Source organism: Strigops habroptila, chromosome 6, assembly GCF_004027225.2.
Source record: "Strigops habroptila isolate Jane chromosome 6, bStrHab1.2.pri, whole genome shotgun sequence".
Lineage (NCBI taxonomy): Eukaryota > Metazoa > Chordata > Aves > Psittaciformes > Psittacidae > Strigops > Strigops habroptila.
The window spans coordinates 8,856,949-8,874,763 of NC_044282.2; the positions used below are offsets into that span (position 1 = coordinate 8,856,949).

At 35.5% G+C, this 17,815-nt stretch overlaps 1 protein-coding gene across 1 annotated transcript in view; it reads left to right on the forward strand.

The window, feature by feature from the left end:
- Positions 1-17,815, forward strand: part of TRDN (triadin) — a 44,948-nt gene that overhangs the window by 1,590 nt on the left and 25,543 nt on the right. Inside the window, exon 2 of the mRNA XM_030490295.1 lies at positions 11,557-11,694. Within this exon, the coding sequence (XP_030346155.1) occupies positions 11,557-11,694 (138 nt within the window). The remainder of the gene's footprint in view (positions 1-11,556; positions 11,695-17,815) is intronic.

Consider the following 17,815-nt stretch of genomic DNA (forward strand, 5'->3'; position numbering starts at 1 on the left):
ATCAATCAATCAAGTTCTTAACATTTTTTCAATAAGCAGTCAAGAACCAGGGCACAAACTCTTAGACTAAGAAATTCCTGATCTAGCTGTCAGGTCATACATGTTCAATATAATAGTCAGGGTAATGCTAAGCAACGAGAATCTGAATTTGGATGGGAGACTGGGGAAATTTTCTAAGCAGATGGAAAGCTGGTGTTCATGCTGTATTGGTTAAATGAGCTTAAATCCGATAGGTGTTGATGGAAACTGGTATTTTCAGACCAGGCTGTAGAAATAAAATAACGTAAAATTTAATCTGCAGGGTGAGTTTGTATTTTGTGGAAATTTCTGCGAGATGATACTTCAGTATTTTGATTTCATGAGTTTGTTCCTTTTCCTCCCCAAAGATATTTCTGTTCCTAAGTGATAAATTAAGCTACCTTTTAAATTGGGTCTTAACAGTGAAATGTTTAGAGAAGAAACTGCTGTGCTCCTTTAGACCAGGATTTATTAGACTGTTATTTGTATTTACATACATATGACAATGGCTACCCAGTTCTTATCATGACCCTTGCTTTTCTACTTCTGAGTTCCTACTCAGTCTGATTTTTTCAGTTCAAAATCACTGATTTATAAAAGTCCATGGAAATAGTTGAAGATTTCGCATAGCAGAACCTGCATGGTGTTATTGACTCCAAAATGATTTTCACTCTCTGAGAGTTTGGCCTTTTGTATCTAGGTGAAGGTAATGCCCTCTTTTCATATAGAAAGTAAAATCTGGAGTAGATTTTTAAGGGACTCATTAATTCTAAAACTCAGTGATATTTTCTCTTGGGTTTGATACTGTTCTTTGAACAACCAGACCTGCATTGAAAAAGTGAATAATTATTTTCAGGGCTGTAAGTTTAGTTTTGCAAGCATGATTAAAATTAATTTCCTAGTTTTCAAATGTAAATGAAAGATACCAAAGAAATTATATTCAACTGTACATTTTTTAATCTATAAAACACAGAATATTTAGTGCATTTTTCCTTAAATAACACTTTCATAAGTCAGTGCATTCAATTTCTTTCCCATTTCTTTATCTGAAGTTCCATGAAGTTCAAGTTTAGAAAGTGTGCATAGCATATGAATGAAGCAAGCTGAGAGAGATAAACTTGCTCAGTTTAGAGAAGGAAAAACTGAGGGGTGACATAGGAGCAGCCTGAAACTTTTTAAAGAGCAGTTACAAAGATGACAGAGAACTTCAACCTACAGGCTCCCACCGGAGACTTTCACTATATTTCTGTGCAAGAAAAGGCTGTCTCCATAGCAGAGCTGCTAGTAGTGACTGTACTACACAGGACTGACTTCAGCAGACAACAGGAGGGGCTTGACATAGCAAAGCAGACTAGGAACCATGTGTCTGAGGAATATACACAGTTTTGTTCCTCCTAATTACACTACATAGCTGTTAACCTCTGGTCAATAAAGGAAGCGAATGCCCTAAATTATGAGTTAGCAGAAATTCATGCAGCTCAGTAGAAACACGTCAGCAGAGTAGGAAGTAGTTTGTTTTCTTATTTCAACAATCAACAATTTTACTCTCATTACCTTAAAAGGCATTAATGCAAAATAGACATAAAGTATATGTATTTTAGGTCTTACATATTCTTTTGATTTATCGGTATAAACTTCAAGTTGCCTCTATGATTAGAGTGCCAAACCATAGGTTTTACTTCCTGATTACTATGGTTTTATGTTCTTTTAGAAGCAAACTATAAAGTTTGGGAATTTTGACAGTTTATATAAGATGAAATTTGTACCAGATGTAACCATATGAAAATGAAGTATTTGTTTTCATGGTAAAATAGATGTGGTAAATTACTTGGGGGGGACCCTCTCTGTTCAGGATTTGAAAAAGAGCCGTTAGAACTGAGGTAAGCTGAGGTATTAGGTAGCTGTAGTTAGATTACATGAATTCGAGCTCCGGTCATAGAAAGATTTATGTTGTGTAATTTTACACATCCAGAATATACTGACTGTAAATTCTGTAGTACTCTGTAGTATTCAGGAGGTGCTGGTTATGATGTAAAATATTGCAGGAGGACTCTGTGTTATGCGTTGCATGTGTAAAGCGGCGCCTCCTTGGTGATTATGTGTCAGTTTGTTCAAAGGTTAGAACAGAGATGGGATGTGCAAGACAGCTTTGGCAGTGGATTTTGTGGAAATCATGAGACAAGAATTAGATCAGTGCTGAAAGATTCGCCTTTGTTCTATCTACCCAGAAGGAAATTAAATTTTGCGGTGTTTCACTTTATTATGTTCATTCCTTTGAGGAAAGAATGAAAGCTTGCTTTCCTACCATGTTGTGTTTTACAACTATAAACATGACTGAAATGTTTCTAATGTAGTATGAAGATGACATGCATTACAGAAGTCTGAGGTAAGAAACTAGGAATCTCATGAAGTATGTAGTGTGTATGAATAAGTAGCATTGGAAGCCACATTGGAAGATCTCTTATACATTCTCAGTATTTTCAGAAATGCAGAAAATGATTCATTTTGGTTTGATGTGTGCTTTACAACAGTTTGCTATTACTACCATCCTTTCTGTTTAGAAAATATACCTTCTTAATTGGTTTCATAATTCATGAATGCATTTCATGCATTTCTTGTACACATAACTAGATTATATGTTTTAATTGGTAAATGTAACTAAATAATTTATTTCAATCCTAAAGATTGGTTGCCCAGGAATCCACGTTTGCTAATGGGCTAATAAAGTGTTCAGAATTCTCTGCCATCTCTGCGACCAATTACAGCTAATTAACACCACCCTAATTTCAGATCCAGAGTGTTCAATATTCAAAGTAAATTGATAGTGATTTAGCCAGCCACCTGAAGGCCAGACTAAATCAAACCTAATAAAACTCACTAAATTTATAAAACCCAAACCTATCCACGAAATAATCTAAGTGAAATTAGTGGACCCACGCAGCATGATGAAATTGCCATTTTATAGTGACTGCTTTCATAAAAGAAAAAGGAGCAGATTCTTTGTGGTGGATAATTCCTTTTGCTTAGTCATAAAGAAGTTTTTTAGAGACCTGCAGCAAAGGCAGATCTCTATGGAGACAATGCCTGTCAATGACAGCAATGCAGAGCTAACAGGGCATGGAGGCACAGAACTCCAAGCTCCACAAGGAGCAGCAGGGATTCCAGTCAGATATTTTCTTTAATTTTGTTTTGTTTTGTTTTGTTTTTCCCCTTATAAGTTAATGACAAAACATCTCACCAACTTGTGGAGTGTCCCTCATCAGCTTCTGACTAACACAGTCTGAAGTCACCATTTCCCTGCCTTAGCTTCTGGTCACTTCTACTACTGTCTTGTTGCCACAGAAAGATTTTGGCTAGCCCTGAGTAGTCAGGATGATAAATCTATTAATATTCTCCAGCAGAGAAAACCAAACAAATAAACAATTAAGAACCTTATATTCATTTTGGAGAAGAAAGAAACACAAAGGTAAAGATCGAGACTCCAAAAAACGTCTACTGTATGATTGACACGAGGACATATTTTTGCCAGTCTCCTGCATGAGAAAACTGTAAGGTGCAAAACCTGTTAGGTGTTGGGTGTTTGTTTCATCGTTAAGAGAAGTGGAAGTCAACAAAATATAGCTATTCTACTGGTTTTTTGGGGTTTTTTTTTTTTTTTTGTGAGATAATAATTATTAGGAATCCATTTTTCTCCTAGAGTGTCATGACTCTGTGGTCTTTCTGTTGGACTCATAGTCACTGGAAACTTTTAAGAACTGCAAAAATAAGATGGTACTTATATTTACTCTTGTATTTATAATGGTATGTCCAAAAACTGATACTACCTTTGCACTTATACAGGAGAAAGAATAAACTTCTGGCTTAATTTAAAGCACCAGCGAACTTAATGGAACAAATCATTTTGTGTCTTGGTGCAAGAGGTGTTTCAAAGTCTCACCAGATTGAAATAATTGGTAAAAAAGGTGTTGACCCTTACAGTGCTTAGCTAGGAATTTGTCAAAACAGTGCTATAACCTTTTGAAATACAATTTTTAATGTATTTACAGGTGTCAATCCATAGCATGAATAAACAGTTTATCCATTGCAAAGTTCTTAATGAAATTTTTAATTGAATTATATGGTACTTCAACTAATGTACTCAAACCTACAAAACAATTTTTTTTCACTGTCTTCCATAGTGATAAAACATAACGATGAAACCAATTAAAGGAATTTAAACCCTATTCTAGTTTAAAGAAGGGCTGCCCAGACAACATCTTATTTCCTACGTTTCACTCTGCAGTAAATCTCATAGCTGAGTTATAAACCCCTAGAAAACTAAATTATACTATGTCTATGAAGTACTGCAGTGCTTTGAATACTGTGTACATCCCAAATGGTCAAGCATATATAAGATGATAAACTGTGATAGATCAAACTTCGTGTGGTTATGAAGATGAAAATATGATATTCCAGAAACTGTCTTAATAAGTAGGGAAGGATCTGAGAAGAGAAAGGTCTTGTATGATTAAATGCACATCATAGGTTACAAAACACAACGCAAATTTATGATCCATAAAGGTATCTTGAAATTTCTACTTTAAACAAACAAAACCAGTAATTCATTTCAGTAACAATTATAGTAGTATAATTCTTTGGTTACTTGTTGTTGAAGAAATCTAAGTAGTTCAACTAAAATCCACTGTATGTAATATATTCCTTTTCAGCAATAGAATATGTTTGTAGTTTGTGAAAATACCTGTGCCTTATTTATCCATGTTTTTACATTGCTCTCTTACTGTATTATTTCACATCTACAGAGTATTGTTTTCCTTGTAATAAACTCCAATTTCTGCTTCATAACAGCAGACCCACAGAAATTAAATAACTCCTCACTTCACTCCTTAACTGCTTCCTTTAGTCAAGTGACAGCTGAGGGTGTTCATTATCACTAATGGTGTTTCTTCCTTTTTTTCATTGGCCTTTCTGGGTTTCATCCTGTTGCCATCTGCTATAGCCACCTATTCACAACATTGTGATGATCCCTGTTTACCACCTGGTAAAGACTTTCTGCCTGCAGTGCTCTCAATATGCGTGTGTGTGTGAGGTCTGCTAGACAGCAATAACAAAGCATGGGCACAAGCAGAGTGCCAGGATGTGGCCTCACTGCTTCTCCGCTAACCCCAATGATGGCTCGCTGAGGCTGCAAAGTTCTTTGCAATAGCCTCCTCCTCATTTTCATACCAGGCTTGAAATGGATATGTCAGCTAGGAGACACCCTAAGTCAGGAGGCTCCCAGGAAACGGTGACAAGCTGAGAGATACTCAGTTTACCCTCCTAACTGCCCTTTAAAAATGCCATTGTACAATTTTTTAACAGCACTGCTTTTTTAATCTAAAGTTAAGATCTGTGTTCTTAGTCAGAGAATTGAACACTTACAATGATGAAAAATAAATCTTCAAATTACTTTAGATAAAATGTCTGCTTGTACACCAATGTATGGCTATATCAAAAGTACCTGGTATTAATTGATACTTTGTGACACTTTGTGAATTTCTTTCCAAAGTTTGGCAGCTAGGTTCTAATTATAACTATTTTGTTCTCATTTGGCTGATATTAGAAAGAGATAGAGAAGATTTACACTACAAACTGCAGACTTCATATTTACAATTTAAGTACCTATATAATGGAAATTACTGGGTAATATTGAATCTGAGGGGGGTTTGGTATAGTTTTTGTACTCACAATTCAATATGATTAATTTGATATTTTTATACTTACAATTCAATGATATCCACTAGAGTTTGTCCTGCAGGTTAGTGTTGTAAGCATGACAGATGTTAGTATATTAAATAGGTAGATAAGGACAACTATGTTGATAAACTGGAATACTAATGATGGAAGACTTTACGTATCAAGTTTTATATGTATGTTAGATATTACTCTTCAGAAGACCACAGAGTAGAAACAAGCTGCTACTACTAATAACAAATATTAAAAATGTATAAACTTTCAAATTAAAATACAGGTCTCTCTATAACAGAATATTTTACAAAAATTAGATATGTTTTATTATCGCAAACTGGTGTTAGGCTTTTGTATTTTATCAAGCATGACAGAAATTCTGTGTCTTCATCAGCTGTACCTTGTAAATATCAATGAATTAGATTATATCTCATAGATCAGTCTTTACACCAGATAATTATCATAATTTGTAATTTAATTTCATTCAATTCACTCGAGTCAAAATATGTAATTGATGAAAATCCAACAATTATTAAGTAATTCACTGTAATTCATTATAACCCCCCCCCAACTTTTAAAATAGGTTGAACTCTGAGTATGTATTTAACAATTTGACAAGCAAAATAGATTGATAGGAGACTACATTCCTGCAGAGTTATTAAGACAGGAATAATGACTAAAGTAATTTTCCCAGGTAAATCAATTAGTCACTTTTTGTTGTGCACTTCACAGGAATAAATGACACAAACCATGAAACACAACCAAATTTGCTCGAGGCACTACCATGTAATTAATCAATTCCTATTTCCAAAAGCCACTGATAAAGGACCCATTATTAGTCCTAATGGAAAAAAGGCTGCTTCTGTTCACAAAATACCACAATTTTAGTGAAGTTGAAGTGACTTTGTCAATTTAAGAAAATTGTCTTTTGTCTCAAGAATGTACCTAATGCTGATTGAAGGACTTTTGAAGTCTGCCATTGGTTGGTTTCATAGAGCTGTGTCAAGTGTGATTTGTTAATTACCATAAAAGGGGTGAATTCTATTTTCAAATCAGTTGGAATTAAAATTGCTATCCAAGGAGAGTTCAGAACTGAAGAAATTAGTTGGTTAGAATTCTTGTTCTCACATTTTGAATAAAAAATACTGTTTCTGAACCAATAATGCTGGAGAGCTACAAAGAATTGTAGTAGTTTAATTTTGATGTAATGATCATGAAAGCCAGTTTCAAAATACATGGAGAGTTTTCAGAAGTATTTAGTACCTACAAAACATCTGAAAGCATTTCTTAAAGAAGTTTTAACCAAATTTGCATATGTTTAGTAAAGACAATTCAAACAAGCTTCAAAATTTTCGTACAGATATCTACAACAGGTAATAAACATTCCCAACAAAATTCAATTGAGTTTTCCTACAACAAAGTTTTTTGAAAGGTAGCATACAAAGTCACTCAATTTGGTGGGGATACTTTCTCTGTAGCTTTAATTCTTCCAAATGTCAGCATTTGCCAAAAAGTCTTTGGGAAAAAAAAATTGGGGGAAAAAAAGGGCAAAACTTACTTATTCTCATAGCACTGAAAGTGCCAGCAAAGTAGTGCTGAACTTTTACTGAACTTTTTACTGAAAAACGTCTCTTATGTTGTACCAAGTAATAAAAGACCATAACAAAACAAAATGTTATAGTAAATCATTGTTGGTGGTACCAGTGTTGGTTTGGAATGAAAATGATTTATTGAGGTGAATAGTCATATCAATTATGAATGTAAAGATACCAGTCTAAATGCTTAACCAAAGTGTGCAATGAAAAAAAGGCTTTAAATATGAAACAGCACCACTAATAGGATCTATGTCACATACTTCAACCGCAGGAAAATAAACTGTCATATCTGTGATAATTTTTCAGGTTTCCTTTCCTTCCTAGTCAATGGAAAGGAAAAGGCATCTTTGAAAATTAATTCATATAACCCTAAAAAAATATGCCAGAGGAAAGCAAGAGACTGGCCTTCTGAAGGTCACAGTATGTCTTTCTGCACTGGTTTATAAGGGAGTCTAGAAATCACTAGGGAAACACCTGGCGTTAAGGTACCTTTGGCAGATAGGATAATTTGAATTTAAGGTGCAATTAAATGAAATTACATGCTAACAAAAAAATTCTTCAATATTAATTGCATGTTTCATCTCTGAGTTTAACCTGCTGAGTAATCATCTACTTCCTTCCCCTCCTTCCTCCTTCAACAGACTTTCAGTATTTTTCTGCTACATTGTCTAAGGGGAACTGGATCAGTTCTTATTTACAAGTTCAGCAAAAGGTAGAACTTCACAGCCTGTATCTATCTGAGAAATACTCTGCATTCATAAATGCTCTTTACAGTTTAAATTCAAGATCCTGCCCCTTCTACTCCCAGCACAATAGATGGTATATGAGATAAAACATACAATATACGATATATATTGTACATCATATACCATATATAAAATATTAATCAGAGTTTGCAATTATATGTTAGGCACAAATTATATATTACATACTATGTAACATATTCTCACAAGAGAAGTATATTGTTAACTTAGATTTACAATAAATCGTGTTCTGAGGTTTGCCAAGAAACAAAAAGTCAGAAAGAAGGCACTTAATCCAGTCTGAATATGTTGACTCCAAGGATATTCTAAAGAAATTTACCATACTGTATCCTTGCTGGAGATTTGTAAATTTAAAAAATCTAAATTACATCCAAATACCAAGCTCAAACTTTGTTCACTCTTGAAGCAAGGGTATGCAAATCCTGTGAAAATCCTTATCTTTCTTTGCATGTGCATGAAGTGACATCTTTCCCTCTACTTGTTACTCCCTGAATTGCTTTATTTCCATTGTTTCTTGTGTGGTTTGTTCTACTAGGAAGAGAACCTGCTATTGTCAAAGTTGTGGGGAGAGCTAAGAGCATGAATTTGACCAGTAATAATTTTCACTTCAGCATTACCTGGTGTGATGTTCTTTAGCATTTTAGGACATATTGTTACTGTTGCCACTATTTTTTAAAAATTTAGGAAATACAACAGAAGTTAAACAGAAGATCTATGCACAAGGAGACAACTTTCCAGGCCTGTGTATTAAATTGCAAGTGGATCTTACAGTACCTGTTTTTATGCAAAATTTAATTTTGCAAATACCACTGAAGTGTCCTCTACCCAGCCCCCAGTTTCCTGAACTTTCTATGTTAAACAGGATTTGAATCTTGGGCCTGTTAATGTAGGCGTAGCTGGAGAATTTTGCCTCTGGACACTTACAATTTCCAATCCCTTTTCATAGTTTGCTATGAAGATGTCATGAATTAAAGACCAGGATATGATGTTGAGGGCTCTGATTCACCAGCAAAGATGGCTTGCCTTGGGGTGGTTGGAATAATTTCCTCTGCTCTTGATCTTGCTTTTCTCTGAGCATTTCCTTTGCCTGCCCAGGAGGGACAGCTCTGCTACCTGTGAAGCAGTTCTTGAACTAGTAGTTGATAGACCAATATATTAAAATAAATTGACACCAATTTTTGTCTAGTTTACAGCTGTAGTCCCTGCAGCTGTAAAAACCTGTAGCTCTAAAAGCAACTGAGCCATCCCTAAGCAGCCACTGAGCCATCCCTAAGCAGCCAGCGGGTAAAGGGTAGGTGGATAGCCAGAGTGGAAATCAAGGCAGCTGTCCAAAGTTTAACCATCCCTGCTTGTGAATCAAACCCTTGGTTATGCTAAGATCCCTCTGGCAATGTCCCTCCTATTAGTCCCCCTGGATTCCTTAGCACCTTTAGATTAGAATAAAGTGCAAATGACATCAGGGGTTGGGGTTCAGATTTACTTTTAATAGCCTAAATATAAGTATTCATTCTCCCAGTAAACAATTGAGAATAGTGTTTGTGGCAAATCAGTTGAAAAAATAAAATTTCTACATCTCAATGCATGAGGCCAATGAAAATAAAATGCCTTATGAGAAGCAAAGTACGCATGCCCTGTTATACTACTCAATCATTCTGAATATAATAGCGCAAACAATAGTAGATTAAATTAATAGATCACATTTATTTCTTTGCAATTATGTCATTTCACCATGGCACATGATTAATTTATTTGACGTGCCTGATTGTTTAGTAGCATATATCTATATAATACAATCTTCAAGAAAATGTTAATCAAAATATTTCTTTGGTCTACATCATTACCAAACAGATGTAAAATAATAGAAAGTCAGAAAGTCTTTTGTGTTTCAGATTAACTAATTAGAAATAAAAAGAATTATTTACTGATACTTTTGTATTTCAAATAAAGTTACTTGTATATTTCATTATAGCACTTTTAGAAAATAACTGTTCATACTGCTGCCATCAAAGCACTGCACTTTGCCTGTCTTTGTAACCTGCAAGTCCATGTAAGAATACTTCTGGTTACTGCTAAGATTTGGCTTGTAAGTCAGAACACTGCAACCAGAAGTAGTTCTGGAGACACTTGTGTTTAACTTCCTACTAAAACATTTGCATACAGAAAGATAGTGGTAAACAGAGATACAGTTCCCGTCTTGCTAGTGAGCATGCATTTCTATTGAAATGCCTAGAAACAAGATGAGGTGAATGATTCAAATCACATTTGTGATTTTTGTGATTGCCTACATTTGTGGGAAACCTTCACACAGATAGGGCAATCATTCAGTCTGCCTATTCAAGCACAGTGAACGGTAACATAGACTGAGTGAGAGTTGTCCCTTTTCCTAAGCAGTGTTCGGTACAGATTTCAAGAAAATAAAAGTTTGCTGGACAGAAAGGTCAGAAGACATACTCTGTCGGAGGCTGGAAAGTTCCTGTGGAACATAGTAGGGAGAAATCTGGTGAAATCACATTTGGAAAAGCCTTTAAGGGAACGCTGGTGTTACCCACTGATGGTTGCTCTCCCTCGCTGTGGATGCAGTAGGGAGCAGGGGCCTTACTTCCATTGGAGGTCCCAGGAAGGTGGAGCACCTAAAACCGCACAACTTCCTTGTTTGCCAGCTTACTTGCCTGCAGGAGCAGTAGGACCAGGCCTGGTTAAACATGCAGATGTGCACAACTGTACATGAAAGAAACTCTAGAAGAGTTATAAGAAAGAGAAGAACCAGATATGCAGGAGTATGTGTGTGGAAGTAGCTGTCTCTGTGTCATAACTGGATTTGTATTCCCCTCTATTCTGGACTCAGGTTTATTTTAGCCTGAGTATAAACAGCTTTCTTCTTCCTATTCTTTACATATACTCCATGTAAAGTACTCCAGGCAATGATATGACCTGTCTGTGTGGTTAGCCAGGTCATTGTGGTTAGTAATTTCACCAGCCAGGACTTGTGTAAAGGAGGAGGCTCAAGGGGACGTGCAAAATGAGGAGTGAGACACAGACTGCAGTGAAACCTAAACAGTCCTCAAGAGGCAGAGGGTCTGAGCCAGAGGAAAACCTGGGCTGAAAGGAAGAGATTATTTAAACGGATGAATATGAGGTAGAATCAAATCTATATTTATACTTTGCCCAACCAAGACTCAGTAGAAGAGCCAGAACTTGGAGAGCAGTGCCAGCTCAAATTACCCGCTGGGTCCCTAATCACTCTGCAGACAACAAATATAGTAGGATACAGTTTATACCAGCCCTGAACAGGAAGGAGAGCTGTCCTCAAATAATAAAAATTAACATTTACAATATTTGTTTCTGTTAAAGGAGATAGTATAATTAGTCCTGTATAAAAAGAAGATTAACTTTAATCATTGAAGGAGTTTTCAGGTTTTTTTTCAAATGGCTTTTGTTTTAAACTCTGCACTCAGGAAGATCTGTTCACAAGCTCAGCACAGAACCATTGAGAATCATTCATGAGACATTGGAAGAATCCACTGATTGGCTTTATGGCTTTTTTTCTTTACTGTCTGACATCGTATGGAGTGATGATGATGACAGTGATGAAGGTATTTGTAATGTAAAGACTTCTGTAACTGCTCTAACTGCTGTTTTACATGCATTATGTTGGCTTACTCAGCTTTTAACCTCACAGACAAGAAGGTCAAACAAAACAAAAAGTGAACATTGCTGCTAATAAAACATCTCCTGGCTATTCCAATCAGTAATATGGTCTCTTTGTTAGCTTTCATCTCATGTTTAATGTACCATTACAGGAAAGCTGTCAGAATTAAACTTACCATTAGTACATCTTGAAGTAAAGAGCACTAATTTATACATACTTCAAAGCCTCAACCAAAATACGCATCAGGATATTGCTTCAGAGAATGGCAATAGCTACTTTCTTTTAATCAGCAAGAATTTAAAGAACCCCGGTAAACATACAAGATGATAGACCAAGAAACTTACAACTTCTTCATTTGATATATTTATGACAGAAGAATATATTGAATAAAAAAGAAAAAATAGCATTTTGGCTGAAGTGGCCAGATTTTGAATGGCATATGGCAAATAATTCAGTTTACTAGAAGCTATGTTTCTGCATTATAGTAACATTCTTCATCTGACATCATCTGATAAATGAATGTAAATTGCCAGCCTTTCAAGTTTGGAAATAAGTAGCCTTCTGTTATAAAAAAGTAGTACCCTGGTGTGAGCAGTGCAGTAGTGGATCAAGTCACATCATATTGGTCACTTTGACAAACAAGAAGTGTAGGAGACACATCTTCATTTCGTGGTAGTTTATTTTACATTCTATTTGGCTATACCAGAAGATAATTAAAAAGCACGTGTATTGAATGTGACTTTCGCCAGTTTGTTCATAAACTTGAGAAATTATCAAATTTCTACCTTTTAAATGTGTGCATGAGCTTTTTATATTAGCACCATATATGAATACTAATAGATAGGCTGCTACATGTAAGTCTATGAACTGGGCATCCTATTCTGAGATATGATTTGCAGCTAGCAGAAAGACAGTTTCTCATACAGTTGAGAAACAGAAAAGGTGAAATATGGAGAGCTTGCTAAAATTTAGACAGTGTTCATTTTTATCATTTCATAGCTCCCAAAGAACCAGCGAACTTTCAAATATTCCAGCGGATAAGTGTTAATGCAAGTAGAAAAGGTCATAAAATACCTGACATACAAAAATTCAAGATATGAATGCTCACTGTTTGGAAATCTCAGTCCTACCAGCCTTTGGCCCAAGTGGAATTTCATCAGTATCTGCCAGGAGTGTGAGAAGACAGCAGGCAACTTACTGCATTATATCATAAAAAGCAAGTTCATGTGAACTCCCTGCCCGCTGTTCACTGCAGTCAGTGCAGCTGAGGCTGCACACTTGCCACAGTCATTCAGGCTAACTCCTTTAAATTTCATGTCCTACATGGAGGTGGAATAACACACTGCAGCAATCAAGTGCTCATATTTCCACTGCAATTGATTTTTTGCCTTGGATTTCACTAGAAGAGTTGCTACATACACAACCTTTATAACCTGCATCTACTTTTTATCATTTGGAGCTAAAACGGAAACACTGACTGGACCTTTCCTTAAAACAGGGAAACATGCATAAAATCAAGCAAATTGTAAATTGTAGTCACAAGTTTACATTCAGAAGCACAAACACAGATTTTGACTTTTACTTGGTTACTACTGCACATTGAATTTATCTACCCTAAACCCAGAAAAACCTCTATGGTGAGACACATTATGAAAAAGTTAAAATCTCAGAATAGAGTGCTTGCCATTTAGCATATAAAGAATAGTTTGCTGTTCTTCATTTTTGGTTTTTTTTTACTAAAATGAGCCAATATGAGAAAAAAAATATGATTCTTTTTTAATGATGGTGATATCTCTTCTCTGACATTTGTTCTTTTCTCTTTGCTTAGGTGAAGTGGAACCTTCCCTGACAAAAGGTTGGTCACTTGTTTTACTCTAGAGGGCAAATATTTTGAAACCATTATAAAAATTAAGTAATATATTTGTGGTATAGATTCTGTCATTAGTTACATGTCAGTCTACTAACCTTGTAAGTTTTTAAAAACTCGTTAAATAAGAAACTCTAGTAATAATACTTGCTGTACTTTTTTCTGCTCTGTGAAAATTCTTGACTGTTTCATTATTATCCAGAAAATCTGAAAAATGTTCATGAAAAAGATAGAATTACAGAAATATTTTCTATATCTTTGCCCTGCATGTGAGATTCTTATTAATGCCAATATGAGTTATGTGTAAGTCTGGATTGAAATAATGTTTAGAAATAATAATATAGAAAGGATATTTGGTGAGAAATAAAGGTGTTGTAAAAGCATTTTACCTTGTGCCAACGCAGAAACCTAAAATAAGATCTACCTAATCTGTTGAAAAAATTGCTTAGTTATCATTGAATTTTTAAAGCAGACAAGTAGAGCAAGTAGGATTTACAATATAAATCTTTTTAGACATTAAAATTGTTATGCTGAAACATAAAACTTAAGCTCAACTTCTCTAAAGTTAAAATGAAAATGTATTAAAAGGTTTGAGATATTGGTGATAGGATGTAAAGCTTTTCAAAACTAGGGTATATTTCTTTCTCCAAATTGAGCAAAGCTTGATAATAGCAAGATGTGTAACAGGCCCTATGTGACCTGAATTTGGTATCCATCAAATTCTCAATAGGTAAATGCCTGTATTGAAGAATCTATCACCCCAGCTGGTGCTGAGATTACAATCCAGTTTTCTCTGAAGTTAATTGGAACTGGACCAGGCTTCTATTTAATGAAACATTTTGTAAATCTCAATAGGGAATCAAAGGAATTGATGGGCTTGAGGACCAGGGCCATTCATCTTTGTATGGGTGATGCTTCATGTTAGGGCTGAAGACAACTTATAGACAGTGTAGGAGAGCATTCCATCTCCGTACTCTACCAGCAAGAATCACAAAAGGTTCAGCATTGCTCTGTCTCTTCTCCCAAAGGGAGAAACACATTGTTAATTTTACAGTGGGTGTAAAGAGTCTAAGGATGTAGCGCAGGGAAGTTGGGAGGGATGCTGGGTACATAGGCAGAAGGCGTCTATTCACCATGGGCCACTGTAGCTGACCAGGCTGGGAGTACTGTGGGATACTTCACTGCTTGGAAGGCTTAATCCATACAAATATTCTGGACAACACCACGCTCATCATTGCAATGCCTGCTGCTTTGGAAATCAGTGACATACCTTACACTTTGCATTGGGACACTAGGCTGTAGAAATAGAATTCAGCTGGAAGCTGCTTAAATTAGTCAGTTGGAAGAGACAAGGTGAACGTTCAGGCCTAAAAGTCCTTCATTTGAGAAGCTGAGTATCTAATTGCCAGCTTGAAATGTTTTCCTGAGTATTCCAAGTTCTCAACCCTGCTCTAGAGATAAATGCATGAGAAAGTCTTCTATATTTGATGTGAATGAAATGGACAGGGAGCTGGTAATTCCTTTGGAGTTACTATCTTACAGGATAACTCAGCCACACGGATGTGAAAAGGCTCAAATTCAAACATACCTCATCTTCATGGGCAGTAAAATAGATTTTGAGTGGGTTTCTCTACTTCCTGGACTTGTGCTCAAGATTTTTCCCTTTGTCTTTCAGGGGACAAGGAGTCCCATCCTTGCCTCCCTGCAAAAAGTGGTTTCTTGATGAGGACTGATGAATAAAGTGGTCTAAGATCCTTTCTGGGTATAGCCATAAGCTTTCACATACCAACATCCTCAAATAACTTGTTATCATCTCCAGACAACTGGAGGTCTCTATTTCTTCCTAACAGCTAAGATTTGTCCTTGATTATACTTGATTTTGTCCCCTCTTTTTTGTGGGCTACAGAAATACAACATATGTGGCCTGAAGCCACCAGTCGCTTAGACATGCCAGTGCAGAGTATTGTGCATATCTGCTGAGTGATAGGCAGCTCTGAGCTCCTCAGAGCTGTTACTGTCTCTCTTTGCAGACTTCTCTTAAAATTGTGTAAACTACAAGGAGCTGAATTTCCTGGGTCTAAGTCTATACAGAAGTTTTCTGAGAGCTGTGTGGTAAAGTCTACTCAACAGCTTTTCTGCTTAGGCACAGTGAAATTAACTCCCACGGCTAAAGCTCACGGGGTGCAGAAGGCAAAGTCCTGGGAGGTGAGGGCTCAGACAAGCTTGTGCAAGTAGGATGTGCTTGTGGCATTTGAATATCCTAAACAAAAAAATTACCTAGACTGTGCAGAACACTACTGCCGTTTCCAGAAGATGAACAGTTTAATGTTTTGCACTTATTTACAGAAAACATCTCTCAAATTTCACTCTGGAAATGTGCATTATAGCTGCAGTGCCTGATTTTTAAATATTCGTATTGGATCTAATCCACAGTTATTGTGGTACTCATGAATAGGATGAAAGTTTTAGAAAAATCTCCATAGCTATTTTTGGTGTATGGACAAGCCTTCACTCTTTTGCTTTGCTGACTAGGAGGTATTATGAATGCTAAAATGTTAGCATAAAATTTATTTTACAATGGAATATAGTAACTGAAAAATTAAGAAGACTGCCAGTACCACAATACAATTACATATTGGAAAAACTTCAAGGGGAGTAGTAAAGACACTGTAGGGATGAAGGAAAAAAAGTGTAATGATAATTACAAACCCAGGGAAAGCAAAGATCACCTTCCTAGAAATGTAAATTGAAAGCAAAGATAATAAAAGTACAAGTAATGACAATAGACTTGCACATGCAACAGGACTAATATCAGTTTCAGAATCCTTTTGAAAGGATGAAAATGCCTCTGGAGTGCCTTTTTTATTGCAATTATTTTTGCCAGTCCAAGACTTATCACTAATATTTATCTTTAATAATTGGAAAAGACTGAACATTTCGTACTGTCTGGGAAAAAAAAAAAAGTGTTCTTCAGTGGAGGTAGTAAAAGAATATCCTGTAGAGGACTTCGCAGTCTTTAACAGTGGGCATTCTCAACATGCTAAAACTGCAGAGCATTTTCACAGAAGATATTGAGAAGCCTAATAACTCTTTCTTGCAGGCTTAATATGCTGTTGGCTTTATTTCTTTCTAGAACAATTTTTATGACTGATAGTCTTGTTCATTTCTTCTGGGTTAGTTTTACGTTTAGAGACAAATTCAATTATTTGACAGCTGTATGTTTTCTTACATTTTGGTCCTTTTTACTAAAAATTATTGTTATACAAAAAAGATAAATATTTATGATTTTTGATGGACGTTACTGATATCAGTTGCAAGTTTGCAAAAGAGTTGAGAAACCTGGTACACTAAATTAAAAATAATGATCTGTAAAATATAAGCAAGTGCAGACACTTCAGCATTGTCATCCATGGCTGATAATGTAATTACTAAACTGTTCTGGAACTTCACTCCAGTTTACATATGGGTATCTGACAATTTAAAATCTGAACACAGATTCCTCATTTAGGTAGCCAGGGTACACCTGAAAAACACTGTACACATAACAGTGGAGTTTTTTTGTATGTTAAAGTCAATGCATTCTGGCTGGGAAACATGAATCTGATATGTGGTCTTATGAGTAAGCTGTTGGAAACCTTTGGAAAATATTCGAAGGTCAGAATTATTTGGTTTTTTTATTGTATACTTCAAAGCTTAAGAAATTGTTGTTGTAAGATATCCTTCCTTGATTTTATATTTTGGCTTAGATTAAATCCTCTCTCTGTCTTTCTCTTTCTCTCTCTTGCACTCCCTTTCACACACAAAACCACACATGAGTAGGTCACTTTGTAAGTAATTTTCATTTCAGTAAATACAATTAACTTGGAAAGCACAGTATGAAATAAACCACCTTCATGATACTGTTACCCACATCTGTATTACCAACTAGTTTTTTATTGGCATAAGATTATTCTATATTAAAAATAAAAAGAAACTTTATTTCCTTGAGGTAGAGACAGATCGCTAAATTTCTGTGAGTTAGGTTATGTATGAGGTAGAAAGTTGTATAAAATAGTTATATAAAATGATCCCATTTTTTCTACTTGGCGATAAATTTTTATTTTATTTTTTTTTAGAACAATGCGGTTTAAAAATCATAGATTAAAACAAGAAACCGCAAAACCCCAGAAATTTCTTTAAAGCTTGCAAGAAATTTTGT